This window comes from Python bivittatus, unplaced genomic scaffold (assembly GCF_059951505.1).
Source record: "Python bivittatus isolate LINGU-HERP-01145 unplaced genomic scaffold, Pbiv_v1 ctg000350_np1212, whole genome shotgun sequence".
In the NCBI taxonomy this organism is placed as follows: Eukaryota; Metazoa; Chordata; class Lepidosauria; order Squamata; family Pythonidae; genus Python; species Python bivittatus.
Genome location: NW_028277074.1, coordinates 31,632,286 through 31,646,267, shown reverse-complemented (window position 1 = coordinate 31,646,267; position 13,982 = coordinate 31,632,286). Strand labels below are relative to the sequence as shown.

At 38.2% G+C, this 13,982-nt stretch overlaps 1 protein-coding gene across 1 annotated transcript in view; it reads left to right on the top strand.

Annotated features, from left to right (window-relative positions):
* The window catches only part of PHEX (phosphate regulating endopeptidase X-linked), a 97,878-nt gene that overhangs the window by 70,338 nt on the left and 13,558 nt on the right, over positions 1 to 13,982 (top strand). The window contains exons 15-16 of the mRNA XM_088144832.1: positions 4,567 to 4,625; positions 12,828 to 12,882. Of these exons, the coding sequence (XP_088000958.1) occupies positions 4,567 to 4,625; positions 12,828 to 12,882 (114 nt within the window). The remainder of the gene's footprint in view (positions 1 to 4,566; positions 4,626 to 12,827; positions 12,883 to 13,982) is intronic.

The following is a 13,982-nucleotide window of genomic DNA, read 5'->3' as shown; positions in this document are numbered from 1 at the left end:
GAGCAAAGTGGAAAAAACACATTTTCTCCTTTATGAAAAAGGAGATAAACACCTTTGATCTTTCATTCTTATGGATGCAGCTATTAGTTGCAGTAATATATCCTGAGGAGATTTTTAGTTTTGAAAATGTCACTGAAGATGAAATTAATTGGCAAGTATTTCCTGAAATATAAAATTGTAGGGCAGTCCCATATGTATCATCTTCCATCACTGTTCTCCTTTGGAATGAAGGGAACTGTTCAACAAATCAGCATGAATTACAATGAGATTAAGCTTATCTTTATTCTTTTCCTTCCCCCAAGGGCTGCTTAATGTTACCTTTCCCCACTTGATCTTCTTATTTATCTGGCTTAATTTTCTTTCTACTTGTTTGAGAGAATGTGTTCTGAAATGGTAGGCACAAACAGACAGAATATAGTAATACACTTTTTGTGCCGTGAGCATAAGGCATTTCCTATGGGTTTTCCTTAGAATCTTATTTATTAGACTTACATTCTATCTTTTCCTCACAGAACGAATCAATATGCATAGTTTCCCCTCATCTTTTTTTTTTAAATTTCCACAATACTGTAATATAAACTAGGCTGTGAATCTTTGTTGTCCTAAAATCAGTTGTTGACATCAAGCTTAAAGGATAACTGAATCTGGATCAGGTGTCTCTAGGAGCTTGTTGCTTTCATCAATAGGACAAAAACAGCATCATGATGTTCTGCTGAAAGCTCTAACTGCTTGGGCTGTGTGACAGATGTAGAAAATAAGCAGAGTTTGTGTTGCAACATTGCAATGCCCCTTCCATTAGTCCCACCATCTCACTCCCGAGAGATACCACAGATCTGGATTTTCCTGGCCCACTATGGCAACCAGTACTTCACAGGGGCTTTCCCTTACAAAGACAGAGAATGCTAAGGGAAGCTCATTCAGACAATTACTAAAATACAGTGAAATAAGACTATGTCTTCTGATGCTGAAGACTTGAAACATCGGAATAGTGAAAGTTCACCATAATTTAAAAATTACTATGATTAGTTAATATGAAACATACAGGCAAATCATAGTAATACTCATCTTTGTATCTAATCTAAATTTAAAATAACCCATTGAAATACAGGGGACAAATTAATAATGACTAAGTCACTTCAATTTCAATGCATGTATTTTATAGACACACCTATCATTTTACCAAGGTAAAGAATCAAGCAAGGTTTTCAGAGTCTGATGAAATCCAGGCCATCCAATTCTGGGGATAGAGTAACCCATTTTATTCCTTCCAAACATGAAAATATAGCCCTCATGATCTGAGAGTTCAGATTCCGAGGAGGATTCTTCTTGTGGTAGCCAGCAATATAGATGCCTGAGGTTTCAGAAGGGGCCAAAGCTTTAACTCTAAAGTCAGCAGCAATCAGGTTTGGAGGTAAAACATCACTTCACTCTTTATCACATCACTGTTTATAAACCTGCATTAGGCCTCCGTTGATATAGACAAGCATTGGAATAACAGCTTTTTTCCCAGAGTGCTAACTCAAACTGCAAACCTCCTACAGTGAAATATCCAGGATATTCCTATAACCAGATGCCATATTTGTTCAAGTGTCTTCCATTCTCTGTGGGCGGCCACCATTTAAATGGCTATGAAGTCCCTCAGTAGGCCAGGGCAAATCCTTATCAATGCCCATTTGCAGCCAGGGAAAAAGTCAAACTTATATAGATACGTAGAATTTTCTTTTTATTGTTTTCTATTTTTAATGTAAGATGCCCAGAGTTGTTCTGGAATCAGATAACCTCTAAATCTTGCAAATAAATAAATAAAATGAGGAAGATTGAATGACACCATTTTGGAGACATTATATTGCAGGAAGAATTTTAGAACTTTTTGTTTGGCAGTGGTAAGTTGGAAAATGTTTCTTTTAATATTTGCACATTTTAAATTTACTGTAGCTGAATTTTCTGCTATACAGTATTTTACAAGCTCAACTTGCAATAAAAGTTAGCTTGAAAAGATATAAGTTTCAGTAAGGCTGCATAGATTAGTCTTTTTATATAAACTGTTCTATATAACAGACAATCCATATTTAAAAAACAGTCCCTGCAATATTATTCTGCAGTTTTCCAATTATTTAGATAGCATGACAAATCTGAATCTGGGTCCATTTGTTAAATTCATAGTATTTGCATTAAAGCAAAGATAGGTCCCTGTAATGTCAGGTACCTTGTAGTACATTCACATATAGAAAACGAGGCTTTGCATGATCATTGGTGTGAACAGACTCCATGTGACTAGAAAGCCTAAAAGCTCAGAGTGCCAGATAAAGTAGGGGTTCCAGTTCTGGGGTGCAAAAATTTGGATAAACGCTAGATGGCTGGAAGGAATAAAGACAACTCTAGCCGTATGGCGCCATCTAGTGGCCAGGTGGAATATTTGCAGGCTGTATTTGGAACCTAATACAGTACAGTGGTACCTCGGGTTACAAACACCTCTGCTTACAAACTTTTCGGGTTGCGACCAGCTCCGCTCGCAAAAATTTACCTCGGTTTGCGAACTCCGCCTCGGGGTACGAACCGGATCCGGGGCCATTTTCCGCCATGACACGTCCACGGCCATTTTCCGCCCGTGCCATGTGGTCCGCAGCCGTTTTTCCGCCCGTGCCACGTGGTCCGCGGCCATTTTCCGCCCGTGCCACGTGGTCCGTGGCCATTTTTCCGCCCGTGCCACGTGGTCTGCGGCCGTTTTTCCGCCCGTGCCACGTGGTCCGCGGCCGTTTTTCCGCCCTACCGCGTCGTCCGCGGCCGTTTTTCCGCCCTTGACGCGTGGTCCGCGGACGCCGGAACGGATTAACGGTAATTACATTGAACCTTATGGGAAAATTTGCTTCGGGTTGCAAACAAATCGGGTTGCGACCAGAGTCACGGAACGGATTAAATTCGTAACCCGAGGTACCACTGTATAAATACTGTATCTGATCATACATGCAACCGTACAGGAGATCTTCTTTCCTGGAAGAATTTGTGCTATATGTACTGTACAAATATACCAAAGATTTGGGACTCTGGGGTACGTAGTGGGATTATTTAGGCCAGCTTCATCCATCCTTAGGTGTTTATATCAGAAGTCATCTCTTGTCACCAATATCATGTACCGATATAATTCTCATTCTTTTTATTTGCACATGGGAAACTTCATTGGTATTGATTTTCTGGTAGCATATTCCTGCAAAGGTGCGATCTTTGTAATGAATGGTCATGGGGACATTTTTCTGTGTGGGTAATATATGTATGTAAAAAATTAAAGCATTTTAATGTCAAACAATAGACATTTATAAAAGTTGATAATTTTTAAAAAGGATACAAAATATTTATCCATCCTAAGTGATTGTAAAACTTATGGGACAGCTTTGATGTCTTTGTGTTAAGGCTGGTAGAGCTCTCTAGGTTAGAACTTAAACTGCAAGAAAGCTCTGAGACAATTGCTAAAGGTTGAGATCATAGTAGAAGCCTGGAATGTGCAATGACATTTTAGATTTCCAGTAAAAGTGACCTAGTGTCCCTCTAGGTCACTGCAAAAAGTCATTCAGTGTTATCCTATGTAAGGCCACTTCTTTTTAAGCATCTGTGCTGCTGCATTTCAGATTAGCGTATTTGGCTGTTGCTGTAAATGACTCTGAAATTGGAATGCAGTCAACCTTGCTAAATGTTTTCTCATGGCTCCTCAGCATAGATGTCACTCATCTTCTATTCTCTTACAAAAATATATCTTCCATCTTATCAATTTATTAGAAAATGTTTTCTAGAGGGGTGCAGGGTGGGGAGACAAAGCATGTCTGCTACATAAATTCTATGGGATTGATAAGGGTTAACTAGAGATCTATTCAGTGATAGATACTCAGGGCATCCGTATGGTACCGATATTTAAAATATGAGATGTAGCTGTTATGTTGTATTACAGTGTAATATTAAATAATATTACACAAATGTATCTGATGATGGTTTATTTAGAAAGCTGATAAAAAGAAAATGGTGGAGATAAAGGGAATGTAGTGGAGGGTCTTCTCTCCTATAATTTTGATATTTTGATCTCCATGCTTAATGCATTTTCTAAAATTCCATTTGAAAAAAGGAACCTTGCGGTCCCTTGGCTATAATGCCAGATGTAAGATACCTGCTTGATATTTTTTTTAATGTCAATCAATCAATCAATCAATCAATCAATCACATTTATAAAGCCACCCATCTCACATAAAGCAACTCTGGGCAGGGTACAACAATTATTTTCCATTGCAGTAGATGGTTGAACTGCTTTTACAGATGATCAATCTTCATTCTTTACCACATTGTGAGATCTTGATTTCCTTAGTACACAGAATAAAATGTGTCTCTGAATGGCAGATTTTATTCTGTAGTTGTGGTTTAAATCTTGAGGGAGATCCAAATTTATCCAAAAAAGCTATGAGTCCTCAAATAAGGCCTTCAGATTTAGCGGGGGGGAAGGGGGGAGGGGGCGGGGGCAGACTGGAGCAGATGTTCTTTGGTTCATAGAATAAGAAAATCTAATTTCTTTTTCTTTTTCAACAGGTGGTTTACTAGTCCAACTACAGTCAATGCCTTTTATAGTGCATCTACAAATCAGATCAGTGAGTACTTGTCTAAATCATGATTTAATTATTTACCTGAGAAAAAAAGAATGTCCTTCAGCTTCTAGAAGCAGCATTCTCTCAAAATTTTAAGATCATATTTCCTCATCCTGTACAAAAATGCTCACTAATTTTATTACCTCTGTTCTCAAAAATATTAATACCGAGTGCATTTTATGTCTACAAGCAGGTAAATATATTGCCTTTGCAGTTTGGCTGTTGGTTCTACAGTATACAGGATATATATATATATATATATATATAGAGAGAGAGAGAGAGAGAGAGAGAGAAAGAAAGAAAGAAAGAGAGAAGGCAGATTGCATACAAATATCCCTTCCCCTAAGAAAGATGCCATTCCTTTATGAAGTAACAAGGCACCTGCACATGTCATACGATTCTGATAGACATGTCACTAGTACATCAAGGAATCCATTAAATAAATAAATAAATAAATAAATAAATAAGTAAGTAAGTAAGTAAGTAAATCCCATACTCATTAAGGCCATTTGCCCTCTAGTGATTTACAATGTCACCCAGCTTTGTTGAGGCAATATAAAGCTGTATCTTGGTGTAGGTTTTTGTGTCTGGCATCAATTAAGCAGTGACGGGCTTTTGGGCTGAATGGCCGAGGTCTAGTTTTTTGGTGTCTTGACATTTCGCCAGAAGCAAAAGTGGCTCTCTCTCCCTCTGAAAATGCCAGCCAAAGCTGCTGGCAAAACATCATGACACCAGAAAACTAGACCACGGCCATTCAGCTCGAAAGAATATCACTGCTTGAATATAAAGCCTGTCCTTATTATTCTGATCTTGGCAAGGCAACAGTGACTACAGAAAATGTTCTAAGTCACTGAACACTGGGGAAAAGGCCTTCCTCACCTTGAATGCTTGGGACATCCAAGTTTAAAGAACAGAGTTTACTTACAAGATGAGTTGCACATAGAGATATAGTATAACTACTGAATCTAATTTTTTTAAAGTGTACAAGTTCAAGGGTTCCCATGTTCAATGCATGTGCATTTGATTTAGGCTGTAATTCTTTGCATTTTTGAACAAGTAGGGAGACATGTTGTTAGTGTTCTCATTCAGAATTTTTAGATAATAAGCTAGTGGTTAGGCATTATTGTATGCAACAGAGACTTTATTTTGTACCAGTTTTCATATTTGGACTTCTTATTTGGATTGCTTTCATTAACTTGTTGAAAGTAATTTGTGGCTGATTTTTCTTAGATGATTTAGGAATACTGTAACCAAACCCAGCCAGTTTCTGTTACGTTTGGCACAAGTTTGTATATGGAACTCAGGAGCATGAACAATATTTTCATTCTATTAGTGATGTTAAATATAATATACCGTTTCATCTCAGCCTAATTTAGACAGCCAGACTAAGAAGGATTGTCTTGCTGTACTGAAAGGTCAGGGTTCCCGATGGAGGAATTTTTGTTGGAATTTGTCCAACAAAAGCTGAGAGGTGTCAAATGTAGCCAGAAGAGTTTGGGTTAGATATATATAAAATCATTCATGAAACTCACTCTGTGATAGTCCTGGCAGTAGGCAAGCATTGCTGGACAAACGTAGTCCAATAGGAAGATCCAAATATTGCATGAATTGTTAAGGAATACATGTATTGCTAAGGAGAGCCAGTCTGGTGTAGTGGTTAAGGCATCAAGCTAGAAACTGAGAGACTGTGAGTTTTAGTCCTACCTTAGGCACAATATCAGCTGGGTGACCTTGGGCCAGTCATTCTCTCTCAGCCCTAGGAAGAAGGCAATGGCAATTTCCAATCTTGCCAAAAGAAAACTGGAGGGACTTGTCTAGCAAGTCACCAGGAGTCAACATTGATCTCAAAGGCACGACCACCCATTGCTAAGGAAGACTAATCAACCTGTTTTATATAACATCTCCCCAACTTCTCCAAAATCAGGAAAAAAATACAATTTTATCTCTATATATTTGAGTGACATCATTAATATTCCATGCTCTTCCTGGACCTTGAAGACTGAGAATATTAACAATAACTAATGGTACGCAGCTTCTGATCAAATGTGAAAAAGTGGAGACTCTAGTCTGAATGCTCAGAAAACTGGTAAGGTTTATCTACACTGGTAGGTTGCCCTGCTTCCAGAATGAGCTGGCTGTCATTTCTGAAGGGTAAAAATGGACATCACTTTCTATTAGTTCCCCACTCACCTTCAAAGTAACCTCAGGGGATATATTTCTGCTCCACTTCCAAAGTACATGTTTCCTGGTTATGTTGCTTGGAGTATTTCTGTCTGTTTGCAATAAAGTATTTCAGTTTGTTTTAGGCTGATTTATCAGTCCACTAGCTACTTTGCAAAGAAAAGGAGCACTCTTTCAACTGAGGCAGTGCTTTCATGTACTCTAATAGGTTCTGTATATCCTTGTTACAACAAAGCTGAAACAGTGTAGTGGCTGTGATCTTCACTTAGCATAGGGAAGGTTGCTGGTTCAAAACCTGTTTGCAGGTTGGATACCAAAAAAGGAATATGCAGTGGAATATGCCAGAATGGTTAAAATGAATAAAAATGTATTAATTACATCCAGATACTTAGAACATCAGAGAGATCCTCTCCCAATCTGCCATGGGGAGTGCAAGTAACAGTAAGGAAGTTCTGCTATGGTATACTACTCACAAAGGAGTTGCCTTGGTAGGGTAAATCTTATAAAACACCCACACTTCCCCCCACCATTAGGAATGCTCAACCCAGTCTGAGGAAGATTAACTAGACAGAAATTATATAGTTTATTTGATTAGATTCCATGAGTAAAGAAGAGGAAGAGAGCATGTAGTCAGACTATGGAGAATCCACAAAGAAAGTTACAAATTAGCGCAGGTTGTTTGCCTTGTTAAACCTTGTTAAGGTGAGGTGAGCTACGCTGGAGGTGAAAGTGGTTAGCAATTAACTTAGTAAGGTCAGGGCAGGGAGCTTGTTAATTCATGGCTCATATTTGGCAAGCAAGTGATGTGGGCCACTCTAGAAAGCAAATAGGAAGAGCTAGCTTGTCTTCCTAGCATTAATTAAAAACGAAGGTCAATCTGAGGACATATCTGGAATCGGGTGGCATACAAATTCAATTCAATACATTCAATAAATAAGTAAAGCACACAGTCACTTGTGGTCCAGTGACTACCAATCCAGTGTAGTAATCTGCCACAACCATACAATATCACCATCCTTGAGAAAACATTCTAAATCATCGTGTTGTTTGTGTGGTTGTTGATGAGCTATTACTATTGAATTTTTAGAGGACCATATTTATTTTAGTGTCCCTTAATTTCATTTATTAAAAAATCCCCTCTCACCCCTATGGGTGGGTATGTGTCTTCCTCAATCTTGGATCCTCTGCCAGAGTTTGGGTTCTGCGCAGTATCTTAGCTGTTCCTAGCACTGCACTCTTCTGGACAGAGAGCTCTGATGTTGTTCCTGGGATCTGTTGGAGCCACTCTCCGTCTTAGGAGTCACAGCCCCGAGTGCTTCTACCACCCCTGGAACCACTTTGGCCTTTACTTTCCACATCCTCTCTAGTTCTTTCCAGCCCTGGTACTTCTCCAACGTCTCATATTCCTACTTCCTTATATTGCTGTCACTTGGCACTGCTACATCTACCACCACTGATGTCTTCTGGTCCTTGTCTTCTACCACGATATCTGGTTGATTGGCCAGTACCTGCCTGTCTGTCTGGATCTGGAAGTCCCACAGGATCTTAGCCCTGTTATTCTCCATGACCTTCTGTGGACGTGGGAAGGTCTAGCCCATACACTGTGCAGATGTTCCTGTACACGAAGCGAGCTACTTGGTTGTGTCATTCAGTGCATGCTATTCCTGCCTGCATCTTACATCCTGCCATTATGTGTTGGACTGTCTCTGAGGCCTCTCTGCACAGTTTGCATGTTGGGTCCTGTCTAGTGCGGCAGACCCCTGCTTCTGTGGATCTGGTGCTTAGTGCCTGTTCTTGTGCTGCTATGATCAGTGCCTTAGTGCTGTCCTTTAGTCCAGCCCTTTCCAGCCACTGATAGGATTTCCCAATGTCAGCCACCGCAGCTATCTGTCAATGGTACATCCCATGCAGGGTCTTGCCTTGCCATGGGACTTCGTCTGCTTGAACTTCCTCCCATGTCTGCTGCTGCCTCAGGCATTCTCTCACCAGCTTGTCTTTGAGTGCCACACACACACACAACTTTGGTTTTGCCTTTGGCATAGAAAGATAGAAAAAAGAGATACTTTCTTCTTCTTTTCCAATTTCTTTTTCTTTTTTTGCCCTATCTATTAGTGAGCCTGTAGGCTGAGATTCTGTAATATTTTAATCTCTAAAAAATGCTATTTGTAGAAGTGTTGAAATTGCTGAACTTATCAAGAACTTCCAGTTGATCACCTGGATTCTCCATTCTGTTTACAAATTTTTATCCCAATGCAGGTGTTAATTAGCTTACCCTATAACAGGTTTTAAATAGCTTTTAGGGTTGAAACTAAAGGGCAGCTTGTAATTTGTTTAAAGAAGTAAGATATATTACTGTCAGTGATAGTGTTAATATGTGATTATTACAGACATTTGCAATGTAATGTAATTGCTAGCCTGCATTTTTCCCTTTCATTTTTCTTTGATGTCCCTGCTCACAATTCTGCATTCCACCAATGTTTGCCAGTTCAGGATAAGACTTCAAGGACTTGATAAGCTTTTATGAAGTAGAGCTCAGTTAATGCTACAATACATTTGTTAATCCATAAGGTGTCATAAGACTCTTGTTCAGGCATTTTATGATAGATAGAGCTAAGACAGATTCAAAAGTGTTTCTCTTGGGACTGCTTGCACAAAACTGAAGAGATGGAGGGTTTCACTTCTAATCTATTTTATATTCTACTTCAGTTATCGTATATGTCTAATCGGAGTTCATTTCCAGTAAGGCTGCCTTATCCTCAAATTTATCAGATTAAGCCTTGATTTTGATGTCATAGCACTGTCTAGATAAATGTTTCTCAACCTCAGCAACTTTAGGCTGTGTGGACTTCAACTCCCAGAATTCCCCAGACAGCCATGCTATTTGGGGAATTCTGGGAGTTGATGTCCACCCAGCTTAAAGTTGCTGAGGTTGAAAAACACTGATCTAGATACTCTAAAAAGGAGGAACTCTGAAATTATATGCATACATACATACAGTATATAGCCCAAATAGTTCCCACTATTAACATTAGGCAACAAATAGAGAATTAACCATCCCTACTCTAAATAGTATTCAGATGGGATAGCTTAGTACCATAGAGCTCACTTGTTTAACTAAGTGTGCTGCAAAAACAGAAGCTCTAATTTTCGGATTATGTTGATTTAAAAAAATGCTGATCAATAACATCTTGCTTCCATCCATAGTAATGTAAGCAATTTGTTTTTACATCATAAAGCTTATTTGACAGTTCCAAACAACAGTGGACCGTGAGAGGGATTGCAGGCTATATACTGTATACTACATACCTACATACATACAATTAAAGAAAAAAAAATAACAAGATAAAAACAATACGAATTTTAGAGAAAAAATAAAATAAATAAAAATAGTGAATAGATAAGAAAGAAGATGAGAAAAAGAAAGAAAATAGAAAAGTAAGAGAAAGAGAAAGGAAAGGAAAGAAGGTGGCTTCTGCTCTTCTTGACAATGATTATAAATGTGTTTATATTTTACCCCCTCTAATATTACATCATAATTTCCTTCTTTCCATAGTTTACCCATTCTAATCATCAAACCCATAAATCACAAGTTCATGTTTTTCTTTCTTCATCAAAAATCCATAAGGGGTTGCCAGTCACTAATAAATGAGGTTATTGTCCTAATCACACAAGTCAATTTTGCCATCTCTGCTAATTCGGTGATCTTCACCAACCATTCATCCATTGTGGTTATTTCATTTCCATTTTTGTTCATATAATAGTCTTGCAGCAGTTATCTTATACAAAAACAATGTTCCATCGCTCTTTTCTGATTGTCTATCCATTAGTCCCGCAAAAAAAGTTCTAGCTTCAGTTGAATGTTGATCCTTAAAATTATACATATCGCTGTGTATATTTGAACCCAAAATTTCCTGTTTTTTTTTTTTTTTTTATGAGTTTGCCAGGCATGATTAAATGATCCTTCATGTTGTCCACATTTCTAGCATAGATCTGAGGTACCTTTATACATTCTGGATAATTTTTCTGGAGTCATATACCAATGGTACATCATTTTATAAAAAATCTCTTTTAGACTATAGCATAATGTGTATTTCAGTCCTTTCAACCACATATTTTCCCATTGTTCCATCAGTATATTATATCCAAAATTCCTAGCCATTTTATCATAGTCTTTGATTTGTGGTTCATAAATTTCAAATCCTGTCTTATGCTGTTCAATTGCAAATGTCCTGTTATCTATCTTAAATCTTTCTGTGAACAGTGCATATGAGAACCATTGAAAATTAAAACCCTCTACAGTCAATCGCTCTCTTTATTTCCTCTTATATTCCCCATGCTCTTGTTCTAATAACTCTCGATATGTTAACCATCTTTCTTTGCCGCTGTTTCTTTTCTATAAATGCTTCTTGTGCTGAAACCCATAAAGGCATTTTCAGGCACAATCTGGGTTTATATCTCTTCCATATTCTCAGTATGGCACTTCTAATAGAGTGATTTTTAAAAGCTACATTAACCTTAACTTTATCATACCATAGAAAACCATGCCATACAAACCTCAGGTTGTGCTCTTCTAGTTCTAAAATTCTCCTATTTCTCAGCAACACCCACCCTTTCATCCAAACCAAGCAGCAGACTGCAAAATACAATTTCAATCAAGCAGTCCCTATCCGCCTCATTCCTTGGAGGGTTTTATATTTAACCCTTGGCTTTTTTCCTTGTCATACAAACCTAGATATATCTTTCTGCCATTGCTAATAGGTATTATTTGAAACAAAAACATCATTCTAGGCAATACATTCATTTTTGTATGTATTTTCCTCAACAATGACAATTGAAATTTTTCCCATCTTAGCATATCCTTCTTTCTTAATTTCATTCCATGTCTTAATGTAATTGTTCTGAGATAACATACAATTCATATTAGTCACCCAGGTATTTCACTTTTTTTCCTCAATCTTAAAACCAGTTTTTTCCATGAATCCTTTTTGCTTTTCCATCCCCTTATTTTTTGTTAACATCTTTGCTTTCTCATTATTAATTTAAAATCCAGCTAATTCACCAAAATCCTTTAATTTTTTCATTAATATTTCTTTTCCTTCCAAAGCATTTTCCAAAATTATCACTAAATCATTGACAAATGCCTGTTAATTTAGATGTTTCCCTCTTGTTCCTTCCCTAAAGCCAGCATCCCATTCTCATGAGACCTGAGGAAGATCAGAAAGTTTCTAAAGGATCATGAGGATGGGACACTGGCTTGCAGAAGGCATGGGATGCATGGCTTGGAGAAGGTACAGGACAATGGGATGATGGCTTTAGGGAAGAAAAGAGGGGCATGGCTTGGGCAAGGGATGGGACAATGGGATGCTGGCTTTAGGGAAGGAATGAGAAGTGCAGCTTGGGGAATGGTGCGAGGCAGTGAAGGCCAGCAGCGTGGGGCCTGAGGCAGCATTTCTCAGTGGCAGCAGCAGCGCTGGGTCTGATGTCAAGGCCTGAGAGTGGTGACAGCTGGGTTAAACTGCTGAAGGTCTTGGGCCTCTACTTCAGCCCCAGCCCTGGCACTGCTGCGGCTGAATGACGCTATGCAGGGTGGCCAAAAGGACATAGATGCGGGGGAAATAGGCAGGTGGGGGAGTTGCAGTGCCCCTGCAGTCATAAGTGGAAAGAAAGAGGAAGGAAGGAAGGAAGGAAGGAAGGAAGGAAGGAAGGAAGGAAGGAAGGAAGGAAGGAAGGAAGGAAGGAAGGAAGGAAGGAAGGTAGGTTCATTTTAAATTTTGTGTCTCTGGCTTTGCTATCTGGCTTACTTATAAAGACATACTATGCTCCTCACTGAGATTCATTATTTAAACCGTTAGATTAACTCTGTTACCCTTGTGTGCAGAAAGTAAAAGAGTTAGATTAACTCTGTTACCCTTGTGTGTAAGAAAGACTCTCTACCTTGTCTAAATGTCTTAGAAAAATTCAGATTTCTTTATTCAGTGAGACTGAATTATTTCTTCTTTTCTTCCTCTTCTAAAAACACCACAGGGTTTCCAGCAGGAGAACTCCAGAAGCCTTTCTTCTGGGGAACAGAATATCCCAGGTAAAAAGTCTTTATATATGAAATGCTTATAAAGTCAAATACTTATAAATGAAATAATTTTACAAATCAGCAGAGACACTTGTTGAAGCAAGAAACTGGAAAACCTAAAGATATGTGCAATTAATGATGCTTTATTAACTTTAACTTTATTTTTTGCACTGAAAATATAGATCAAAATGAAAAACTGCTCTTTATTTATAACTATAATAAGAAATACATGGCTATTTCTTTTTTTTGTTTTCAATTCATTAGGGATACGACCATGCATTCTGGCACTCCTCCATCCTCATGCCCTTTTTTAAGCCTGATGAAACAGTAACCCTAGAAAAGAAATTCTCCTCATATTTGCTTTATTGAGGTTTGTTTTACAATAGGGCTTGTCATCATCCTCCGTTCCTGTCCCGCGTATTTAAAAACCCCATTATAAAATGAAAACAGGCTGCAGGCAGAGATGAATTAAACATCCACAAAGCCTCATGTATTGCAGTTCAAACTGCAGTGAATATTTTTAGAAAACAAACTGCTGATAGCTGTGGATCAATGTAGAAGCTGCTAGCTTGCACACATACAAAACCCCCCAACCTGTTAATGCTAAATATCATGTCAATGGAATTTAAAACATACAATTCCTATTTAAGAGATTAGAGACCGTTCTTAGGTTTCCACTTTTTTGTTTTAATCATGTTCTTGATAATTGTTACACTGGAAATAATCTTTCCCCACAAGATTATTTTCCCCCAAATCCTTTATGTCAGCAGAATTTGCCTCCTTATAGTCTCAATGGGAATTGAATTATAGAGTAGGAGTGCTGAGTATCTCTGAGAATCTAGCTCTCAAATCATGAAATGTGACAGCATCCAGATTCCAGAAAGTAGAGATTAATTTTACTTCTTTGCCTGGGGCAAAGTTTGATAGTTACTGGCCTATGAAATCCTTGTGGAATCCGTGTGTAAGGCAGTGTTATGAAATCAACATTGATTGAGCATGTCTACACGGAAATTAAAGTGCTAACTGCTACTTATAAATTAGTGTGATTATTAATTGAGAAACAAAAAATATGGAATTATATACATGGTAACACATTGTGGAAGATTTTGTTC